Here is a 21,748-nt window from a genome sequence, read left to right on the forward strand (position 1 = left end):
GAATGGGCAGCAAATGTACTTTTCTTTCTTCCAGTTCTTATATTGGTTTCAATAGTCATCAGATACTTCTGTCATGGAATTATCACATTTTAACATTTGTTTGTTGATCATGTATACTACATGATGTTGAGAAAGCACTCAATTATACACAATGGCATTGCTATTCCGAAAAAATGGTTCTATACAGGGAAATTTTAAACTTTTTAATTCGAAGACCAAAATATAAAAATATTAACCATATTGGGACTCATAAAATACATTTTCACCAAAATGTCAGAAAAGCAATACAAATAACAATGCCTATATAATAATTATTGAAAATCACACACATACAGTAACTAATACAGCTCTGTATTCATATTACATCAAGAGGGGTTGGGGGGCTGCACATGAGAACCACTGTGGAATGTTGTATACACTATGTGCTATATACCAGTGGCTTTTAAAGCAGTTAACAATGGGGCATTAAGGAATAATGTGCATGGCTCTGCCCACCATCCTGAAAAAAGGAATATTCTTTTTATGTTTGAAATGTGTCAACGAATGAGAAATGTTAATAACTCCTTTTCTATGAAAGCTCTATTGTGCTACTCTGGTTCATTGGAAGGCCTTTTTGTTCCATTAGGCCCTCCTCACCATAACCTTCTGGCTTATATCTTTTAGAAAATGTTGTGTAATAGCATACTGTGAGAGTATTATCTGTAACCTAGGACACCCAGTTAAAATCATATTTCTTTATTTTAATTTAGTGAAGCTGAACAATACTATAATTTTTAGAATCCTGATCTATTAAATTGACAATCTAATGGAAGTAAGGATAAACATACCCCAGATACAGGTCACTGATTGGGTAACACACATAAGCCCTGAACACAAGAGCTGAATGTCGGGCGACATCGGCTGGTTCAATAGAAACCGGACAACATTTGGCTCATGTGTGCTGTAGCTGGTCCAACAGAAGCCGGCCATTCGGCTGGATTCTGTTAAAGAGACATGAACAAAAAAGGTCTGCCGACTGGCTCCCGATCAGCGCTCTCAGCCAATGACAGCCATTGGCTCCTGTCAGAACACAATAGAACAGCAGGTCACTGTACAACAAAAAAAACTAGCAGTGTGTACTAGGTTATACTCTGGAGACTGATTTCTGGAGGGTTAATGGAAATATTGTACAACTGGGCCATTGATGATTTAACATATGTACACTGGCTACTGCAGCCGGGTCACAGACTCATGACTATTAGCATCTTTAGATAAGCATTCTGGTTCTGTATGTGTACTTTTATTATTTGTTCCTGTGTTGCCTTGTTCATCTTTGTCTGACATAAACAATAGATGTTTATTTCAAAGGTCACAATTACAAAGAGAATAAGAAAAGCAAAGTTATTAATTATCTTTTTTTTTTTTTTTTTTTACATACCGTAATATAATGCAATTTACAAATGTAAAATATATTTTTTTTTTTGTTACAGGATATTCTTTTTACATACAGGATAATACAATATTTAGTTTATCAACTTATTTTTGTAGGAGTAATTTACATTCAAACCAGTAACATTTTTTAAGAAGGACCAGTCGGTCAGATTATTTTTTAGAGACAGCTTTCACATTTTAAGGCATATATAGCAGAGCATGGAAGATCACATAATCTGTGGTGGCATTCTTCCTCTCGAACTATGACTTTCACCAACAGCAATCTTAAAATGGGGTATAACATGTTAATGAAAAAAAAATTTCATCAGAAATAGCACATATCCTTTCCACTATGTAATATCTTGTTCTAAGATTGTATTATCAGGAAATGTGACTTCTTTTGGTTGGGATCAACCTCATCCTTTTTTGGACAAATTCCTGATTCTGGTGTAAATGGGTTTGAAGGTTAAACTTTTTATATACTGTGACCTGCTCATAACAGCTGGATTTCCATTAGTGAAACCTGTAGATGAACAACTTTTAGCATCCAGAACCCTCTGATTGGATTATCTCTTTTCCAAAGAACATTTACTGGCCTTAAACTGATTTTGATTATTGTTTCTTGGTGTTAATGAGTTTATAAGAGATTACTGTATTTCTACTAAAGATACAAAAATTGTATGGCTGAAATTCTTCACAAGAAAAAGTTTCCTTTGCCACTTATAGGTACAAGCCTTCCGGGTCTATTGGTACTTCTGTTTTATTATTTTTTAGAATTAAATTAATGTGTGTGTGTAGGTAATATGATGTTAAGATTTCTGACCCCAGTAATAAATGGGTATTTCTGACTGAGTATGCTTGCTTTATAGGCAGGTTTCTTTTTCTTTTGCAAGGTATCTCTGAAGTGTGAAAGCTCTGCTTTGATCTGACGTTTTCATTATGGACAACAATGCTATCACTGTGTGGAAGATTGTTTTCTATTTAAAATCAAATCTTTTAGATCTTTCAAGACATCCTTTTCCTCTTCAGTTAGGCTCCCTTCATCCTTGGTCTCCCACCTGTTAAAAAAAGATAAATAATGTAGTTTACAAAGTCTTATACATATCGCCATATAAGACATTTGGAGAGTTGGGTGATGAACAGGTAAGTGAGAGAATGATTAATCAGACCAGCAGTGACTCACAGTTATTACCAATTCTACTCAATACTTATATCCAAGGGTCTTTACACTTTTATTCAAACAACTGCCTGGCTTTTTTCAAGCAATTCTGCCAAGTCAGACCAAAAAAACCTTTGTGTAACATTAGTGTAAATCTCATGCTTGAGGTTGAGGGTTTGTACATATGTTTGGATCTGCTAGCACAAAAACTGGTGGGAAATTGTTAACGCTTGACAATGATTACAGGGGAATCTGAACCAAGACGGCATGAATCAGCAACAAAGTATCTGCCCAGTAAAGCAAGGATCAACCTGATAGTTCAGATAATGCATAAGGTTCATTTGTTAAGATCATTTAGCCTTAGTGGTTTAAGTTTAGGGTTACAGTTACAGAGAAGAATAGGGCTAGGTATCTGTAAAACCCCAAATGGTAGCTGCTCACCATGGTGAGATTCCAATACTCCTTTGGACTAGGGCAGGGGTCTTCAAACGTTTCAGTACAAGGGCCATGTTGTAAAATTGTACAAATAGTCCACTCATCAGAGTCCTCCTTTAGGTCAGGGTCCCCATCAGAGCCCCTTTACAAGAGGGCCCTCATTAGAGTCCCTTCCCACATTATGTCGCCCATCAGAGTCCTCCATTACCTCAGTAACTGGGGAATTGTGATTTGAACTCTAAACTTATATCAGTAGGTTTTGTCCTTCTGTACATACTAGGGCAACCACGTCATTGGTTGCTAAGATGCTAGCAGTCCTAGCAACAAATTACGAGGCTGATGACAACACAGTGGGAGGAATCTGTGCTGAATGCAGCAAGGGGGGGTGAGTTGGGGGATAGAAATGGAGACCATAAGCAGCATATGCAGACCTGAATTCGTAGCCTGTGCACATTGAAGATACTGCACTAACCCTAGCTGCCGGATGGATAACATTTTGTAAATTTGGAGACCCCTGGTCTAGGGAGACTAATATAAAAGCATTATTGCCTTGTTCTTTGCTCCCCCATGAGCTGGCACTTAACTTTGATTCCATGTGTACTCATTTCAGTGCAGAACCACTAGTTGACTGCTGCATTTTGCAAATGCTAGTTGTGCAGCTGTTATATTGACTTCACTGGTGACATCTGAGTATGCAGATAGCAATTTTTTTACATTTCTCTGACTTTCCTGATCTGCATTTTGGTTCTGTGTCAGAGACTCATAAAAGTGTAAAGACAGAGGATGCGCTTAACAGATGAGTAAATTGCATTTCAGGATGTCAGCAATGGCAACACTTATTTTTATTGACAAATAGAAATGCTTTAGTTTATAGTTGTTTAATTTGTTACATCATATCTTTTTTCGTTTTAATTATATTTTTACTGTATGTGTATAAAAACCACAGAACAGATGCAAAAAAGGATAAGAAAAATAAATTATTGAGGAAAACATAATTGCAACATATGTTTACCAGACTGCCTTACATAAGCTGGTTTTGCAACAGGTGAGCGGCAATTAAAACAATTATACCTCCAGACAAATGTGTAAATGGAAAATTTGTGACTGCAGAAGTCTTCACTGACTCTAAAGGCCTATACACACGGTCAGAAAATTTGAAGATATATATTGTCCAATGAACGATCTACTGATTTTCTGATCGTTCGTATGCTGCTTTTGACAGCTGATTACGAATTTTCGGCAGACAAAAACTTGATGTACAGGCTTGAAAATGTTTGTCTGCTGTCACCACAATGTCTGATTTTCTGACCATTAGTATGGTTTTCTGACACAAAATAACTGAAGAGCAAGACTAGGCATGTTTAGAAATGAAAGAACACATACAAAACAATTCAACACATTACGTCACTGCTGACGTTAAATTTTGTTGTTTGAATTTTTTCTGAACATTTTCTGATGGTTAGTACCCTCTTCACTTTTGATTTCAGACTAGCATCAAACAAAAAACTGACATAAATTTGTCCAATAAACTGACCGTGTGTACAAGGCTTTAGGCTGTCTAATAGTTTTTTGCCCTGCAAAGGCCTACCCAGAACACTAACAGCTTTTATGTCTGCATAGTTCTGGCATTCTTTGTAAATGTAAACATGTTTCCATTATGACCATAGTGCATGCACCAAGTTGGGTAAGGGTCTACCATTATTCTTAAGGGGAAATCTCACTACCAGGGACACTGCGAAACATAAGGTACTAAAGTCGGCCTAAGTTTCCTGAATCTACCAAGAACTAAACCATTTATTTTGGAGGTCTGAACAGTCTACTAAGATATTCAAGGATGAAAATTGCTTCTATTGTCACTTATCACTGGCTGTAAATTGATTGTTTATTGTCAAATCACCACATCATCAGTTATGACCTGTTAAAATGAATGTAAAGCTTTTATTGTAGGTCAATAAGCAGATTAATGCTGATGATAAATCAAAAATGAAGAAAAATAAGGCTAAACTTAGATGTGTTGCATGTGGCAACCAATCAGGTTTCTCTGTTCATGCTAGGTAAAAATGAATCCAAATTTGTTGCTATGGGCAACAAATGAAATTTAGCAAAATCGATTTTCTCTAGATTTTATGAATACGCTCCTATGTGTCACAGTTGAAGTTTTGATGAATAAGCTCTTATATGCCTGTTGTAGGTAGAGATGTGAGAAGTAATGAAAATGACCTATTAGGCAGTACATTCTAGTGGATTATTCAGGATTACTCAATGTCATCAGATATCATCCTTGCAGTAATTTGTAAAACAAGGTGATAAATAGTAGGGAATTATATGTTCAAGTAGAGATAAAACAGCTTGCTAATAGTTCATCTCCCTAGTGTTTCAGTCATACCCTCAAACCATTTAGCAAAGTCAGTTCTTTGCATCAAGTCTGTGAAATGCTAAGATGTTACACTTTCATATTGAAATCATAGCCAGATCGTGTTTCGGCAAAGAACGCAGAACCTTGTTCACCAACACAAAATGCAATTTGTAAGGGGAAAACAATCAAAGGAGTGGGTGAAGATGATACCTCTGTTGGCCATATGGTACAATCAGATGGAAGCTTTCTAGAGAGTTCATGTCATTTCCTCAGGCATCTATTTATCAGGATGTCTGAAAAGAGTGCTAGTGAATGCTTGCCTTGAATGCCACCAATGCTGTATAATATTACCACTCTTTGTTACGTAGTCCCTTAACAAAGCTTGCAGCAGCCGCTTTAACCTGTGTCATCTTTGGAAAATGAACCAGCTTATAAATGTTTTATATTTCTAGCTAAGCATTTTTTTTCATTCTATGTTTTTGTATTTTTTGTTTAATATCAAGCAAATTTTTATAAGAAAGTGGTGCTGAGCTTGAAAAATGTAAGGCAAAGGCATAATGAGATACCAGCTCAAAATGACATACAGTACCTGTTGCTGAGAATGTGTTTCCAGCACGACAGTATCGCGCTGATTCTCAGCGACATGGTGCCGACATCTCGCACTCGCTGGAATAGGAAAAGCACATTCCAGCGAGCGCGTCATAGAAGCGACGGGTATCCGACTTAGATTCCCGTGAATTCTAGCCACTGCGTTTGGTATGAATCATGAGGGGGAACTCTACGTCAAATTTTAAATAAAAACCGGCATGGGTTCCCCCCCAGGGGCATACCAGGCCCTTAGGTGTGGTATGGATTGTAAGGAGAATCCCCTATGCTGAAAAAACGGCGTGGGGGTTCCCCCACAATCCATACCAGACCCGTATCCAAGCCCGCTGCCCAGACGGTCAGGAAAAGAGTGGGGATGAGCGAGTGCCCCCCCCTCCTGAGCCGTACCAGGCCGCATGCCCTCAACATGGGGGGGGGGTGGGTGATTTGGGGCTGGGGGGCACCCTGCGGCCCCCCCACCCCAAAGTACCCTGTCCCCATGTTGATAAGGACAGGGCCTCTTCCTGACAACCCTGGCCATTTGTTGTCAGGGTCTGCGGGCGGGGGGCTTATCGGAATCTGGGAGCCCCTTTAATAAGGTGGCCCCCAGATACCGGCCCCCCACCCTAGGTGAATGAGTATGGGGTACATTGTACCCCTACCCATTCACCTGGAGGCAAAGTGTCAATAAAATAAACACACAACACAGGGTTTTAAAATAATTTATTAGTCAGCTCCGGGGGTCTTCTCCGCTCTCCGGGGGTCTTCTCTGCTCTCCAGGGGGTCTTCTTCAGTCTTTTCCGGTCTCCAGTTCTTCGGCCTGGTACGGCTCAATAGGGGGGGGTGCTCGCTCGCCCCCACTCTTTTCCTGACCGGCCGGGCTGCGTGCTTGGATACAGGTCTGGTATGGATTGTGGGGAAACCCCACGCCGTTTTTTCGGCGTAGGGGGTTCTCCTTACAATCCATACCAGACCTAAGGGCCTGGTATTCCCCTGGGGGGGAACCCATGCCAGTTTTTTTATTTAAAATTTGGCGTGGAGTTCCCCCTTATGATTCATACCAAACACCACTGCTAGAATTGGCGGGAATCCAAGTCAGATGCCCGTTGCTTCTATGACGGCTTTTTCCTATCGCTGCGAGCCAGCTCGGCGCTGGCTCCCGTGACTGGGCTCGTAGGTGGTCAATCTCGCCGAGAAATGGAGCAAGATTGACACACTATCGCAGTCACCTACTGTACTTACCTTTGAACGATAGTCCCACACCTCCGCGCCGCCTGTCATCGCCGGAGCCACGATGACGCATGCACACAGGAGTCCTCCTTCAGGCAAGGAGGTCAGTTTTTCCGGCAGCGTCCGGAATGCACATCCGGAATGCACTTTAGAGCGCATGCACTGCTGACGTCAGCGGCTGCATGCAAGGTGAATATCTCCTAAACCATACAGGTTTAGGAGATATTAATTTTACCTACAGGTAAGCCTTATTATAGGCTTACCTGTAGGTAAAAATGTGCAAGCGGACTATACAACCGCTTTAACACACAATGGGGGTTATTTACGAAAGGCAAATCCACTTTGCACTACAAGTGCAGTCGCTGTAGATCCGAGGGGGACATGCAAGGAAAATAAAAAACATAATTTTATCTTGCACATGATTGGAGGATAAAATCAGCAGAGCTTCCCCTCATTTCAGATCTACCCCTCAGATTTACAGTGACTACACTTCCAAGTGTACTTGTAGTGGACTTGAAAAAAAACAATAAGATGCTGCATTCAGGAACATATGTTTTAAAACAATGCATAGAGTGACTTGGCCTTGAAAGAATGTTAGTCTGTATTAACCTATAGCAGACAGTATCATTATTCTATAGCACCTAAGTTCCTAAGAACCTGTTTTTCACAGGTTGCCGTTAGTTTCTGCAAAACCTTTCTTTTTGTACCATGTTATCAGAGAAAGCTAATTTTGTGCTACTGTTGTGCCTGAAAAAAAAAAAGTTAATAAAAAGCATATGCTGCACTACTCACACTATGTTTAAGGTAACAATCTGGGTTTAGCTAAAGGTGTTCTTGGGTCAGTTCCTCAAATGACAAAATTCAGGGCTGCTTTACCTTAAAAAAAAATCCAGCAAATATTCATTCAGGCTTTAATTATGAGCCATCTGGACTATTGAAACTCCCTCCTAATTGGCTTTCTTTCATTGCTCCTAGTCGTAGCCATAATAAAAGCCTCTGCCAGACGCATCTACCATCCGCACTCGTCTTTTAGTGATGCTGACCCACAAAATAAGCTATATATTACTTTCAATTTTACAGATTAAATTTTTGCAAATAAATCTTAAATCCATTTATTTTACATTCAAATTTCCCCATTTTTCTATTTGTGCAGAAATAAGAAACCGACCAATATTCAGAGATGATAGAGCCTAAGCAACATTGCATTGTCAGTCTACATCCATCTGCAAAAAGCGTTTCTGGTTTTTCCCTTTTCCGGTGAAAACGTGGACATTGTAGGTCACTGCAGTGATATAATGCGAGGGAAGAATAATGCCCAATTTGTGAATCTTGAATTTTAGGCAACGTGCAGGGCAAGATTTTGTGCAGTGAATGGATTTTCTTTTTTTTAAATGGCTTAATACTGTAAAAAAATAAAAAATAATCTGAAAATAACATATTTCTGTCCTGCTTTGACTGCATCCCTATGCCTCTAATTCCTGTTAAGCAGCATAACAATTGGTCATGGATTGATGAGGTTCTCAATTTCATCAAATACTTTTTTATCTATTAATCCTAGGATGCAAGTTTAGCCCTATCTGTCCAACAGGGTTACTATGAGCTCTTGATCAGAGACATGGGTTTGACACATATACAGGTATATGTTGTTCTTAACATCAGTTACCAAAAGTAAATACTTCAGTCTACAACGAGCCTTCATTACAAAAATACCATACCTTACTTCATGTATTAAACAAATAAAGCAGAAATGAGCAAGCCACGCCCCCCTCAAGACTTTTTATTTTATACAAACATAATACAAAAGTAAGAGTCTAAAAGGCACATAAAAACCTCAGCACAATCATTTGTAAAAAATTAAACTCTTCCATTAAATATTATTTTCTGCACACAGCCTTTTTTTAAGAAGAACTCCATTAACACAGTCAGTGACTATTTAGCAACCAACAACTGTTATATGTTATAAATGGTGCAGTGGTCAGAAATATATAATGTAGTTAGAGTGCAGTGGTCAGGGGTAAGTCATATACAGTGCATCCCAACATACAGAGTTCAGTGGTCAGAGGTGTGAAATACACAGTATAGTGCAGAGCTCAGGAGTGTGTAACGCACAAAGCGCAGGGTCAGGAGTGTGTAACGCGCAAAGCACAGGGTCAGGCGTGTGTAATTTCCAGAATGAAGGGGCTGGAATACTTTAACACACATTGTGCAGGGGTCGGGGTAAATAATGTACAATAATGCTTTAGATGCGAGTTGGCTGCCAGATGATCTGGGGGGATTTGGACCCCCTGCCCCCCTATCTATGGGAGGGAGTTAAATACTTGGAATTAAAGGTACCTGCATAGATAAACATATATAGGTAGATTCACAAAGAGTTAGGCCGGCTTATCAGTAGATAAGCCGACCTAACTCCGAATCTTCGCCGCCGTATGTTTAAGCATATGCTCAAACAGAAATACGCTTAAACAAAGCTAAGATAGGACAGCTTGCGCCGTTCTATCTTAGCTTGCAATTTTTTGGATGGCCGCTAGGTGGCGCTTCCATTGCGGCCGGTGTAGATTATTTAAATGAGCTTGTACGCTTATTCCCGAACGTACGCCAGCCCGCCGCAGTCGTATTACGTCGTTTCCGTAAGGCCTTAGGCGGCCTAAAGTTATTCCACCTGTGAGGTGGAATAACAATGTTAAAGTATGGCCGTAGTTCCCGCCGCGAGGTTCGAATTTTTTACGTTGTTTGCGTAAGTCATCCGCGAATCGGGAGTTACGTCGTTTACGTCCGCATCGAAATCAATAGGCCCGTACGGCGTACTTAGCCGCAATGTGCCCTGGGAAAAGTAGGCGCCCGGTGCATGCGCAGTGTAAAAAAACTTTAAAAAACGTGAGGTCAAGCCTCATTATCATGATACACGCCCCCCTCCAAGTCATTTGAATTAGGCGCCCTTGCGCCCGCTCGTTTGAGGCTACGCCGCCGTAGATTAGCAGGTAAGTAGATTGAAAATCACTACTAGCCTAGCTAATTTACGGTGGTGTAGCCTAAACAGCCTGGGCTATTCCAATGTACCTGAATCTACCTATAAAGCTCTTAAATCTGGATGATAACCCAGTTTTTATTGCAACTTTCCATTTCCCTACAAAGCATGCCCAGTTAAAAGCCTGTAAGTATATAAACTTACAGTTTGCTCTGGAAAACACTCAATCCGCAGAGTCATTTTCAATGCTGTACAAATATGTGTAAAACAAAAATATTATGCCGCATACACACGATCATTTTTCGGCATGAAAAAAAACGTTGTTTTTAAAAACGTAATTTAAAATGATCGTGTGTGGGCTGCACATCGTTTTTCAGTTTCTGAAAAACGACATAAAAAAAATTCGAACATGCTGCATTTTTTAACGTCGTTTTAAAAAATGAAATTTTTCGGGTTGTAAAAAAAATAATCGCGTGTGGGCTAAAACAACGTTTTAAACCCGCGCATGCTCAGAAGCAAGTTATGAGACGGGAGTGCTCTCTATGGTAAAACTACCGTTTATAATGGAGTAAGCACATTCATCACGCTGTAACAGACAAAAAAGCGCAAATCGTCTTTTACTAACAAGGAATCAGCTAAAGCAGCCCAAAGGCGAATAAAACTTCCCCTTTAGAGTGCCGTCGTACGTGTTGTACACCGACGTTCGGCTTCTTTTGGCAATTCGTGACGCACTGTATGCGCCAGTCGGAAGGATGTCAATCAATTAGGAACGCCCAGTCCCGCAGATTACATACCCGGAAGCAGCGGTGAAAATACGGTATATGTACGGCACTGAAAAAAAAAAATTCTGACAACTCAGCTGAATGTCATGTTAAAAAATTTTTTTGGGGTGAACCCCCGCTTTAAGGGTTCACAAATCTGACATTCATAGCTGTAAAAGGGATTCCCTATCACATAGGATTTTCTCACAAACTTGCTTTTGCTATGAACGCAAATGTCTGGTTTAGGGCCGAAACAACTAATCAATTAATCAACAACTAATCGATTATGAAAATAGTTGTCAACTATTCTCAAAATCGATTAATCGGCCAGTTGATTAGTTGGCCTGCATATAGTATGCATTATTTGTTCACATATCAGGAAATACAGTGCAGCACACATACAGCTCAGTACACCATCTATACATGTCACTAAGTGCCTGAGAATTTGTGAACGTGAAAGTGTGAGGAGCAATGCCTCATGGGACATGTAGTCCTGGGCAGCAAGTGAGTGGTTTTAAAGGCAGAAGTTTTTTTACCTTGCTATAGGGGGCTCTCTATACTATACTTTGCAGCTTGCTATTGAGGCACTCTGAGGCAGGAGGAGCCAGAAACATTGGTGAGGGACCCCAGAAGTGGAGGATCTGGGCTGCTCTGTGCAAAACCTTTACACAGAGCAGGTAAGTATAACAAGTTTGTTTAAAAAAAAAATCACTTTAAAGACTCTGTGCAGGGAAGATCAGCATCTGAACCCAGAGAAAGTGGAGGTAATAGAAGGCATTACAATTACTGTAGTTGGTTATTTATATTTACCACTGCATATGGAGATTTAAGAATAAATTGCCTTTTTTTTTTATTTACATATTAACTAAATTGTACACCACACTTTTTTTTTAAGATAATCGGCCAACTAATCGATTATGAAAATAATCGTTAGTTGCAGTCCTAGTCTGGTTAAAGGAGAAGTATGGAAAAAAAACACACTGTCTCGTTAAAGGAGAAGTACCGCCAAAAACGACCATATTTCTCCTATGGATTACAGGAGTGCGGTTTGTTCTACACTCCTGTGACCCATTTTCAGCCGATAACTGGCTAAATCCCACTGTTGACTGACGTCACTCAGCCGGTCCAGGCTCTGGAAAGAACTAGGGCCGTGGAAATTAACTATTAATTCATTGTTTAATCTTTAATATTTTGATCGATCACATTTTTTTTGATCGATCAAAATTATTTTGATTGGTACTGACCTCTCCGCCAGCTTCCGGGCCTTCAGGGAGTTCCATCGGAGATCCGGTGACGTCACGGATACAGGCGGGGCTTGCCGTGTCCATCTGAAGGGCTCCTTTGCTGTGCCTTCATATCTGCATGCCGGCGGGACCTTACTATCTGCCACACGCAAGGGCTGTTAGGCCTCGTACACACGACAGAGTTTCTCGGCAGAATTCACCGAGAAACTCGGTCAAAACCCGGATTCTGCCGAGAAACTCTGTCGTCTGTACAGTTTTGGCTCGATGGAGCCGCCGAGGAACTCGACGAGAAAATAGAGAACATGTTCTCTATTTTCTCGTTGTTCTATGGGAGAAGGCGGCCCGCCGAGCTCCTCGGCGGCTTCATCCCAAAACTCGACGAGGAACTCGACGTGCCAAGCACGTCAAGTTCCTCTGTCGTGTGTACGGGGCCTGACACTTCCCTCTATCAACCTGGGATTCTACAGCCATCCACTGGGAGTTGTGATAGTTCCCTTCACGGGACATCTACATGCCGATGGACTGATGTTAACCCCCTCCTCATCTGGATTCAGCAGTGGTATCGTTGTACACATTTTTCTACCAATATCATACTTAGCTACATGTTTTTATGACTGCTTTTGCTACCGTTTGGTATTACACCATTTTTACAGTTTATGGCCCAGATTCTCATACATTTACGTTGCTCCTGGGCAGCGTAACGTATGTGATTTACGTTACACTGCCGCAGGTTTACAGGTTTACAGCCTGATTCTCAGAACACTTACCTGTAAACTTGCGGCGGTGTATCGTTAAATCGCTCGGCGCAAGCCCGCCCAATTCAAATGGGGCGGGCACCATTTAAATTAGGCGCGCTCCCGCGCCGAGCGTACTGCGCATGCTCCGTCGGGTAAATTACCCGACGTGCATTGCGCTAAATGACGTCGCCCCGACGTCATTTGCTTAGACGTTTACGTAAATGGCGTCCAGCGGCATTCACGGACGTCTTACGCAAACAACGTAATTTTTTTTAAATTCGACGCGGGAACGACGGCCATACCTAACATTGGTTGCCCCTCCTAATAGCAGGGGCAACCTTACGCGTCGCGTACGCTACGGAAACGCCGTAAATTCTCAGCGTCGACCGCGCGTATGTTCGGGAATCTCGCATAATTACCTAATTTGCATAGACGACGGGGAAAACAACGATGTGACACCTAGCGGCGGGAAAAAAAATAGCTTTTAAGATCTGACAGCGTAAGAGCCTTACGCCTGTCAGATCTAATGGGTATTATTGCGTAACTGATTCTAGGAATCAGTCGCATAGATACCCGGGGCCAGATTAGGATTTACGACGGCGCAAATGGTGTTGCGCCGTCGTAACGCCATTGAGAATCTGGGCCTATGTAGCTACATCGATTTTATCTCCAGTGCAATATTTATTTTGTTCCCTACTTGAAGACTATAAAAGTTTTAATGCTATTCCCATTGAGCGCTGCCTTTGTGTGTGTTTTGTATCCCGCTATCCATTTTTCCAGTGGTTGGTAGCTGCACTGGGAATCAGCCCGCAAGTAGATCAGCTTAAAGTAGTTGGATCTGTATGTGCGTTATAATTAATCAAAATTAGTCGATTAATCTATTAAAAAAAAAATGATTAATCAAACACAACATTTTTGATCAGTAACAGCCCTAAAAAGAACCCAACCTTATGGTCCGGATTCACCAAGATGCATGGACCAAAACCTAGCTCAGGCTCTCAACAATCCCCTGAGAGCATGAGCCAGCCCCTCCACAGCCCAGCACTCAAGTGAGCACTAGAGGGGAGAGAAGAGACCTGCTGATGGACAGTTACTATGCTCAGAATGGAGTGGGAGAACTGAGCGATCAATGGTTTTGATAGCTTAGTTCTCACTGCAGAACTGGCGAGTAAATAGATAGATGCAGCATCCATCTATGTGAGTATAATCATTGTTTTTTAAATCCAAAACTTATTTTTTTAATATAGTAACATCTATATTTTAAATAAAGATATCCATATGTGTTTATTGTATACACTTCTTCTTGTATCATTATAAAAAAATATATATATACCGTATTTATCGGCGTATACCACGCACTATTTTGCCCTGAAAATCAGGGCAAAATCGTGGGTGCGCGGTATACGCCGATACCCGCTTTCCCGCCATGAGTTTGAATACTGCGCCGGCATATACCGAGCGCAGTACACTCGTGTATCTTCGGGCAGTCTCGGCGCCTCTCGCGCTGGCGTCCTGAGCATACAGGACGTCAGCGCGAGAGTTGCCGAGCCTGCCCGACGATACACAAGTGTACTGCGCTCGGTATATGTCAGCGCAGTATTCAAACTCGGCGCGGGAAACGAGCGGGGAGGACGCGAGGACGCCGCAGAAGGACGGAGGACCCGACGAAGAGGACACCCGAAGCCGCAGACGGACGCCGGACCCGACGAAGAGGACACCCGAAGCCGCAGACGGACGCCGGACCCGACGAAGAGGACACCGGAAGCCGCAGAAGGACGCCGGACACGACGAAGAGGACACCCGAAGCCGCAGACGGACGCCGCGCAAGAGACCAAAACTGTAAGTACAAAACATCTTTTTCCACAGGAATTCGGGCAACTTTAGGGGTGCGCGCTATACGCGGGAGCGCGCTATACCCCGATAAATACGGTATATATATATATATATATATATATGTTAAACCTATTTGAAATGTGTGTTTTGAGCAAAGAAACCCTTTTCTGGCAGTGTTTTACTGATCATATTCTAAAACATGTCACTTTCATTGAGAAAAAAAAACAAAACATTACCCTCTGGATGATCAATGTTCATTGCAGTGATTTTAACAGACTATGTTGTAGATTCCTACTTTTTGTTATTCTGAAGAAATAGCTATTTGTCTGTGTACAAAAAGTCACAGTCACAATAAAAATTGCAGATCGCCGCCCTTAATAGTAAAACAATACTTCATTGGAGGCATTTCATAAATTATCAATCAGCTGCTGCACTTGCAAGGTGCTAATGAGGAAAGTTGTAGGACCTGCATCCCTTTAGATTTGTTTTCCCTTTGGGTGTACCTCACCAAAATCAAACTTTTTGTTGCAGAGAATGACAAAAATCTGACTTGTACCTTAGTGCAGACTTCTGGCAAAATCAGAAAGTCAATCACACAAGCAGGAATTTACATTTCTGGGGGCATTTTGTACACATCTATGTACAAAATATAGGTAGCCAAATTGAATAGCATCTTACAAAAAACTACAGTGCTGCAGATTGAAAAGGAAAGGACATTTTTTAATAACATTAAATTACAATATGAGTTGTGTTGCAATTGTATGTGTTATATTATTTTTTATTTATTTGCGGTTTTCAACAAAAGTGGAATTACCCACTAAAGACTGTTGCTGCTAACCTTCTTCTGTTTCAGATACGTATGTGTATATTTTTATATTGACACTTTTGTTATACTTAATTCTAGGTGAAGTGTCCTGTCAACATATACCTTTGACATGTGATAATACTTGCTGTGACCTGCTAATGGTATTGTCCTCGGGCAGACACTGGAATAGCAGGTGATGTTCTCCACCAATATCCAGTTGACAAGTGTTAACACACCAAGAATAAAGCTTCCCTCAAGTATTCAAGGTTATCACTTATTTCATTATTGATTAAAATTAGTATTAAAGGAAAACATTATTTGTTATAATATGATATAGACCAGAAAATTATTATAGAAGTGTGCAGTAGAATTCTACCTATTATTTCACGTAAAATAAAATCTATATAAACAACAAATAGCTTATTCGACACCTAACAAGTAATGAATGCCCTGCACAGTAGGTCTGAGTGCTAGCACTAGTTGGTTTTTATAATAGTTCAAACCTTAATGTGACCTAGGTTCAACAGCATTACAGCTCACAGAACATCATAAGAGGAGAGTAACATGAACGTCTCATACATCCCTAGCTATAACTTGTAACAATTGAGGATATTTACTACAGTAAAATACTAGCACTCTGCTTACAAACTGTGTAAGGCTGGGATCACACATATGTGTGCATTATAATGTGTGCTATGTAAAGTTGTGGCCAAGTGGTGATGGGATTACTAACATTGGAGAGTGAAAAATCTGTTGCAGCTCAACATAAAAACCAATCAGCTTCCAGATTTTTTGTCAAAGCTGAAGTTGGAAGCTGATTGGCTACCATTCACAGCTGCACCAGATTTTGCACTCTCCAGTTTTAGTAACGAACCTCAATGTGTACAAATGCAAAAAAACAAACAAACAAAAAAAAAACAAGTAGACACATGCTGAGGGCCCATTGAAAATTAATGAGTTTACAAGTTCAATTTTTTTTTTTTTTTTTTATTGGCATTAACGCCTAGATGCACAGGCAAACTTAACATGTCAGCATGCATTGTTTAATTTAACAATAACATTCTTAATAATTTCCATACCTAAATAATTATTATAAGGAGATATATATACAGTATATGGGCCTGCATGTCATCAAGCTGCAATAATAAACACATCATTGGGAGCCAGTCTGATTGGTTGCTGCTCATCAGTGAGGACCCCAGCTATCACTGACAGCTGAAGTTGAGAATCAGTAACCTTGAAGTGTTGGAGAGAACATATATTAACATATGCTCAACCAGGGGCATCATGCCGAGAAATTTTAATATACACATTGTGAGTAGGAAGGGATTAATATTATTGAATAATAACTTGCTTTTTCAAAATTACATTTTATACTTACCTTTTTGATCCCTAAAATGTGCTAGCTGTGCACAATTTTTTTCCCAGGGTCTCCTGTTGTTTGGGCTTAATCTATCAGCTCATGCTGAACATAGGTACACTGTGTGTTGGAATGTCAGCCTGTAGGACAAATCGGGTTTAAGCTTCCAAAAGTAACACAATCACTCCTAAATTGATATACAGTCAGTGAGTGCTATCACTCTAAGCAAGAAGATCTCCTACTGCCAAGATCATTGGGTAGAATTATATGCACAGAATAACTATATAAATGTATTTAATTTATTTTCAGGTTTTAATACACTTTAAAGAAGCGGTCTCGCTATGTAATTTTTTTTATTGTCCACCAGGAGACAAATTACATGTAGCACATTTTTCCTAGGTGCTGTGAATGCCGAGCTAACATGTTAGGCAGCACACTTCCTCTCCCCCCACTGTTTTTTGACTATACTGTTCATTCGAAAAATGAATAACTAAGTATTGGTGATTGACAGCACTTGCTCTGGTTACCCCCTATGTCTATATGTTGAAGTGGTTGGTAGGTTGCACATATATTAGCAAATACCGGTAACTGAATCTTCTAATAGCTGAACGTGAGGTCATAATTGTTAATAAAAGTTATGCTTTTTTGTACATTTTTTCTGTGCTTTTGGGTGGCCAATGACGACCTTCTCCCACTACCACAACATACAGAGAATACTATGGCCCAGATTCACAGAGAGCGGGCACACATTACGCCGCCATAGCGCAAATAATATATGCTACGCCGATGCAGTGCAGAGAGGCAAGCATGGAATTCACAAAGCCAGTGCTCCCAAAACTGGGCTGGGTTTCGAAGGCGTACACCGGCGTAGGTGGAAGTGGGCGTGAGCCATGCAAATGAGGCGTGACCCCATGAAAATGATGGTCCAAGCGCCAGACAGATGCGTATCACGAGCTGCGCATGCGCCAGGACGTGGACGCATCCCTCTGTGCATGCTCACAACGTAACCTACGCACATCCACACACACGTCCAACGTAAACTCCGTAAAATACGCCGGCTTGTGTTCCCTGGTGCAGACCTTTGCATGTCTGCTGCTGGGTTACACCTCCTTTATGGGGCTTAACTTTACGCCGGACGTACAACTTACGCGCACATCACGTAGCCTGCGTTGGGCGCACGTACATTTGTGAATCGCCGTATTTCCCTCATTTGCATATTTGAATAGAAAATCAATGGGAGCGCCACATGCCTAAAGGTGTGCCCACGCTACGCGGGCATAGGCAAGTTACGTCGGCGGGATGAAGCCTATTTTTAGGCACATCTTAGTTTGTGGGTCCGGCGCACAGATGCGACGGCGCACATTTCCACTTACGTCGGCGTATCTTGTTCTACGTCAGCGTAAGTGCTTTGTGAATCCGGGCCTATGCTTCCATAATGGTGGCCACAGGAACCTCAGTGTGGTTAAGCACGGGAGTCAGGGTGCAACTCTTACTTTATGACCACAGTAGTTCCACCAGTAACCCCCTCTATAATGTTCTCATTTTAACCATTAAAATAATGTTATTTGCTGGTTGGATAGTTTCTGTAAATTACATCTATATTACTGTTATGAATATTTTATTTTGCCAGGCTCTATCACTTAGACAAGGGCCCAGTAAGCATTTTGGAAGTCTCTTTCCTTTCCTCACAGACTTGCATTAATTCACCATCTGCTGGCTTCCACTCATTTATTTGCGTTAATTGCTGGTCATTCATCTCTATGGTTTGATGAATCACTGAGAAAAGCTAGCAATATCAAAAGGATTATGTATGAGGTTTAATTTCTGTCTGAAACCATCACAGTCAGCAAGTTAATACCAAAAGCCCCCTCCTTTTGATAACCACCACCTACATTAACTCCTAAATTGCTGACACACCCTGCTTGTAAAGCAGGTTATGCAGTGCCCCTGCTTCAATTGGCTGCCATTTCCCATATACACAACATTATTCACATAATACAACCATTTACCACATATTTCACCACCTTTGCCACAGTGATCCATGTACTAAAATTAAATATGAAATAAAGAAAAATTGGAGAAAATATCCCTAATGACCGTCATTGATTACACCAAGACAGGTGTCTCATGCCTGGGAATTAGTGTCAAGCGTCTCATTTATCATCTTTAGTTGGCTTAATTTTAGAGCGTTCTATGAAAAATCTGTGTATTATATATTATGCATGCAACTTCAATAACGTGCATAAAGATCGAGCCTAGTGGTAAAAGCTAGCCTGAAATTGGTTAGCAAATATTTTACTGGAATTGTAGATCTCAGATATTATACAAAGAAATCTTAGTTTCAAAATCCATTTAAAGAAAAAAAAACAAATGCTAATAATTTTCTTATAGGTTAAAAAGAAAACTATATTCTTACTGTAAACATAAGCTATATTGTTCTACAAAGATTATAATCAAACAGAAGGGATGCCCATTTTCCCTATGCCTACTTACTAACAATATACATTCCCAATCACACCCACAATGCTTTGCTCCACCTTCATGTAAAGTAATGCTGGATTTGTAACAGTGTAAAGCAGGGATTACTGTAATATTCAATTGTATAATCCAAGGGTTGAATAAAAGGTCACGTCTATTACTTGAGACTGGATAAGAATATTTTATTGAATTAAACACAAAAATGATTAGCAGAATATGCTCTTTAATGATGCTTAGTCATGTTTTACATAGTCACAAGATAACTGTATACATCTTTGCCAACAAGAAACATTGGTAGAAGTCCTCACTTTGTTTTCACAACCTGACAGCATTCTCAATTTTTTTTATTGGATGGACAGCGATGCCTACGAAGGTTTTATTTTAGTTTTGGAAAAAGATTGAAATCATAGGGCACCAGATCTGGAGTGTACGGTGGATGACTTTCAGCCTCTCAAAAACTTCAGTTTTTATTTTGGTTGAGAACATATAAGGAACCTATTGTGAACAAATCTTCAAGTATCCAATAATAGCAAAAATGTGACTTACAGGCTCTTGCTAAATGTGTATTCTAACAGAAATTTCTCATTGAGTATTTTGTCAGAAGTTTGTGATCTGCTGATTCTCCTCAATCAGTTAATAATTATGTTTATTGTGGAGCTCATAAAATGCTGTCACGGGTTGGGAACACCATTGAAACCCTTATGCCGTGTACACACGGTCGTTTTTAAAATCATCGTGTTTGGGCTTCACATTGTTTTTCGGCTTCTGAACAACGACAAAAAAAAATTCGAACATGCTGCATTTTTTAACGTCGTTTTTTAAAATGTTGTTTTTTGGGTTGTAAAAAATGATCGTGTGTGGGCTAAAACGACGTTTTAAACCCGCGCATGCCCAGAAGCAAGTTATGAGACGGGAGCGCTTGTTCAGGTAAAACTACCATTTATAATGGAGTAAGCACATTCATCACGCTGTAACAGAAAAAAAAGCGTGAATCGTCTTTTACTAACAAGGAATCAGCTAAAAGCTGCCCAAAGGCGAATAGAACTTCCCCTTCAGAGAGCCGTCGTACGTGTTGTACGTCAACGTGCTTTGTTTATCATTTTTCAAAAACGATGGTGTGTGCCCAACATCGTTTTTAATGATGAAGTTGGAAAAACGTCAATTTCTGGACATGCTGAATTTTTTTTTTTTTTCATGCCGGAAAAAAAAAAACGTGGCATTAGGCTTAGTGATGCATGGTGTCAACACCATGAACAGTTTGCATTCATTGGTGAATTTCCAACAATTTGCAACACCTGATGCAGTTAGGAGCTCAAATACAGTGTTCAGGACGGGGTTCTATTTCATAGACAGTAGCAAAACAACCATTCAGTGTAATAATTGCCGTCTACTGAGGTGAGGGAGGGGAACTTACTCAATGGGGTTAATAAGTGCAAATAGACTGTTGCCTTTGAGAGGGGATTTTCCCCAGAGCTTATTGATTTTCCCCAATTAGCTTATTGAAAAGTTGGACACCCGAAATCCAGGTAGCAGCTGCACTTTAGAGAGCTGAGTCTCTCCACCCTGATTTTCCCTCTGCACTTTTTGCCATCTGGTTATCCAGTCAGGATCAGGACTTGGGAGCACACTTGTGGAAGTTAACCCTATGTTACCCGGAGTTGTGGCAGTATCGTATATACAAATTTTCAGAGTATTTCAACCATGAGAATGAGCTTTTATTCATTATGTCTATTTAAATCATCTCATTTTCATTTGATAGTTGTTTTTTTAATTCAAGCGTGCATCCAATAAATTAACTTGATTGAGCACAAACATTTGCAAAAAAGTTATTTTTTACTGGTCCCATCGAGCACTGTTGTCTATATTTTGTCTCGACTTTGTTCCAGAAGTCGGCAGCTGCACTGGGGTTCGGTTATTTTTACACATTATTTATGACAACACTATATATGTTTTTTAATGACTACCAGTTCTAGCGCTCAAGGACTCTTTTGTTTTTTGTATGCTCATTGCACATTACTTCTCCCAAAATATCAAACTGGAAACTTTATTTAGCCTTCAACCCTGATAACTGTCCCGCTATTAACAGGTTTTTTGTTTTAATAATTACATAAGTTAACTTGATTTTTCATCCTGTCCTTGAATATTCATATATATTCTATCATCCAGGGGTGTCTGTTTTGCAAAGCGGACCTCCACCCTAAAGTGGAACTCCCGCTGATCGGAACCCTCCCCCCTCCAGTGTCACATTTGACACCTTTCAGGGGGGAGGGGGTGCAGATACCTGTCTAAAGACAGGTATTTGCACCCACTTCCGGCCACACAGTCTCGGGCAAACTGCAGGCATGACGTCGCCTCCCGTCCCCCCCCCCGTTGTGTTCTGGGAACACTCG

General features: G+C 40.5%; 1 protein-coding gene across 2 annotated transcripts in view; it reads right to left on the reverse strand.

Annotated features, from left to right (window-relative positions):
• Nucleotides 1–2,312: 2,312 nt before the first annotated feature.
• KIAA0825 (KIAA0825 ortholog) overlaps nucleotides 2,313–21,748 on the reverse strand; it is a 559,317-nt gene continuing 539,881 nt past the window's right edge. For both annotated transcript variants that reach the window (XM_040342242.1, XM_040342235.1), the window contains exon 20: nucleotides 2,313–2,468. In XM_040342242.1, the coding sequence (XP_040198176.1) occupies nucleotides 2,366–2,468 (103 nt within the window). In that variant the 3' untranslated portion in view covers nucleotides 2,313–2,365. The remainder of the gene's footprint in view (nucleotides 2,469–21,748) is intronic.

The sequence above is a fragment of the Rana temporaria genome, chromosome 1 (genome assembly GCF_905171775.1).
Source record: "Rana temporaria chromosome 1, aRanTem1.1, whole genome shotgun sequence".
Taxonomy (NCBI): domain Eukaryota; kingdom Metazoa; phylum Chordata; class Amphibia; order Anura; family Ranidae; genus Rana; species Rana temporaria.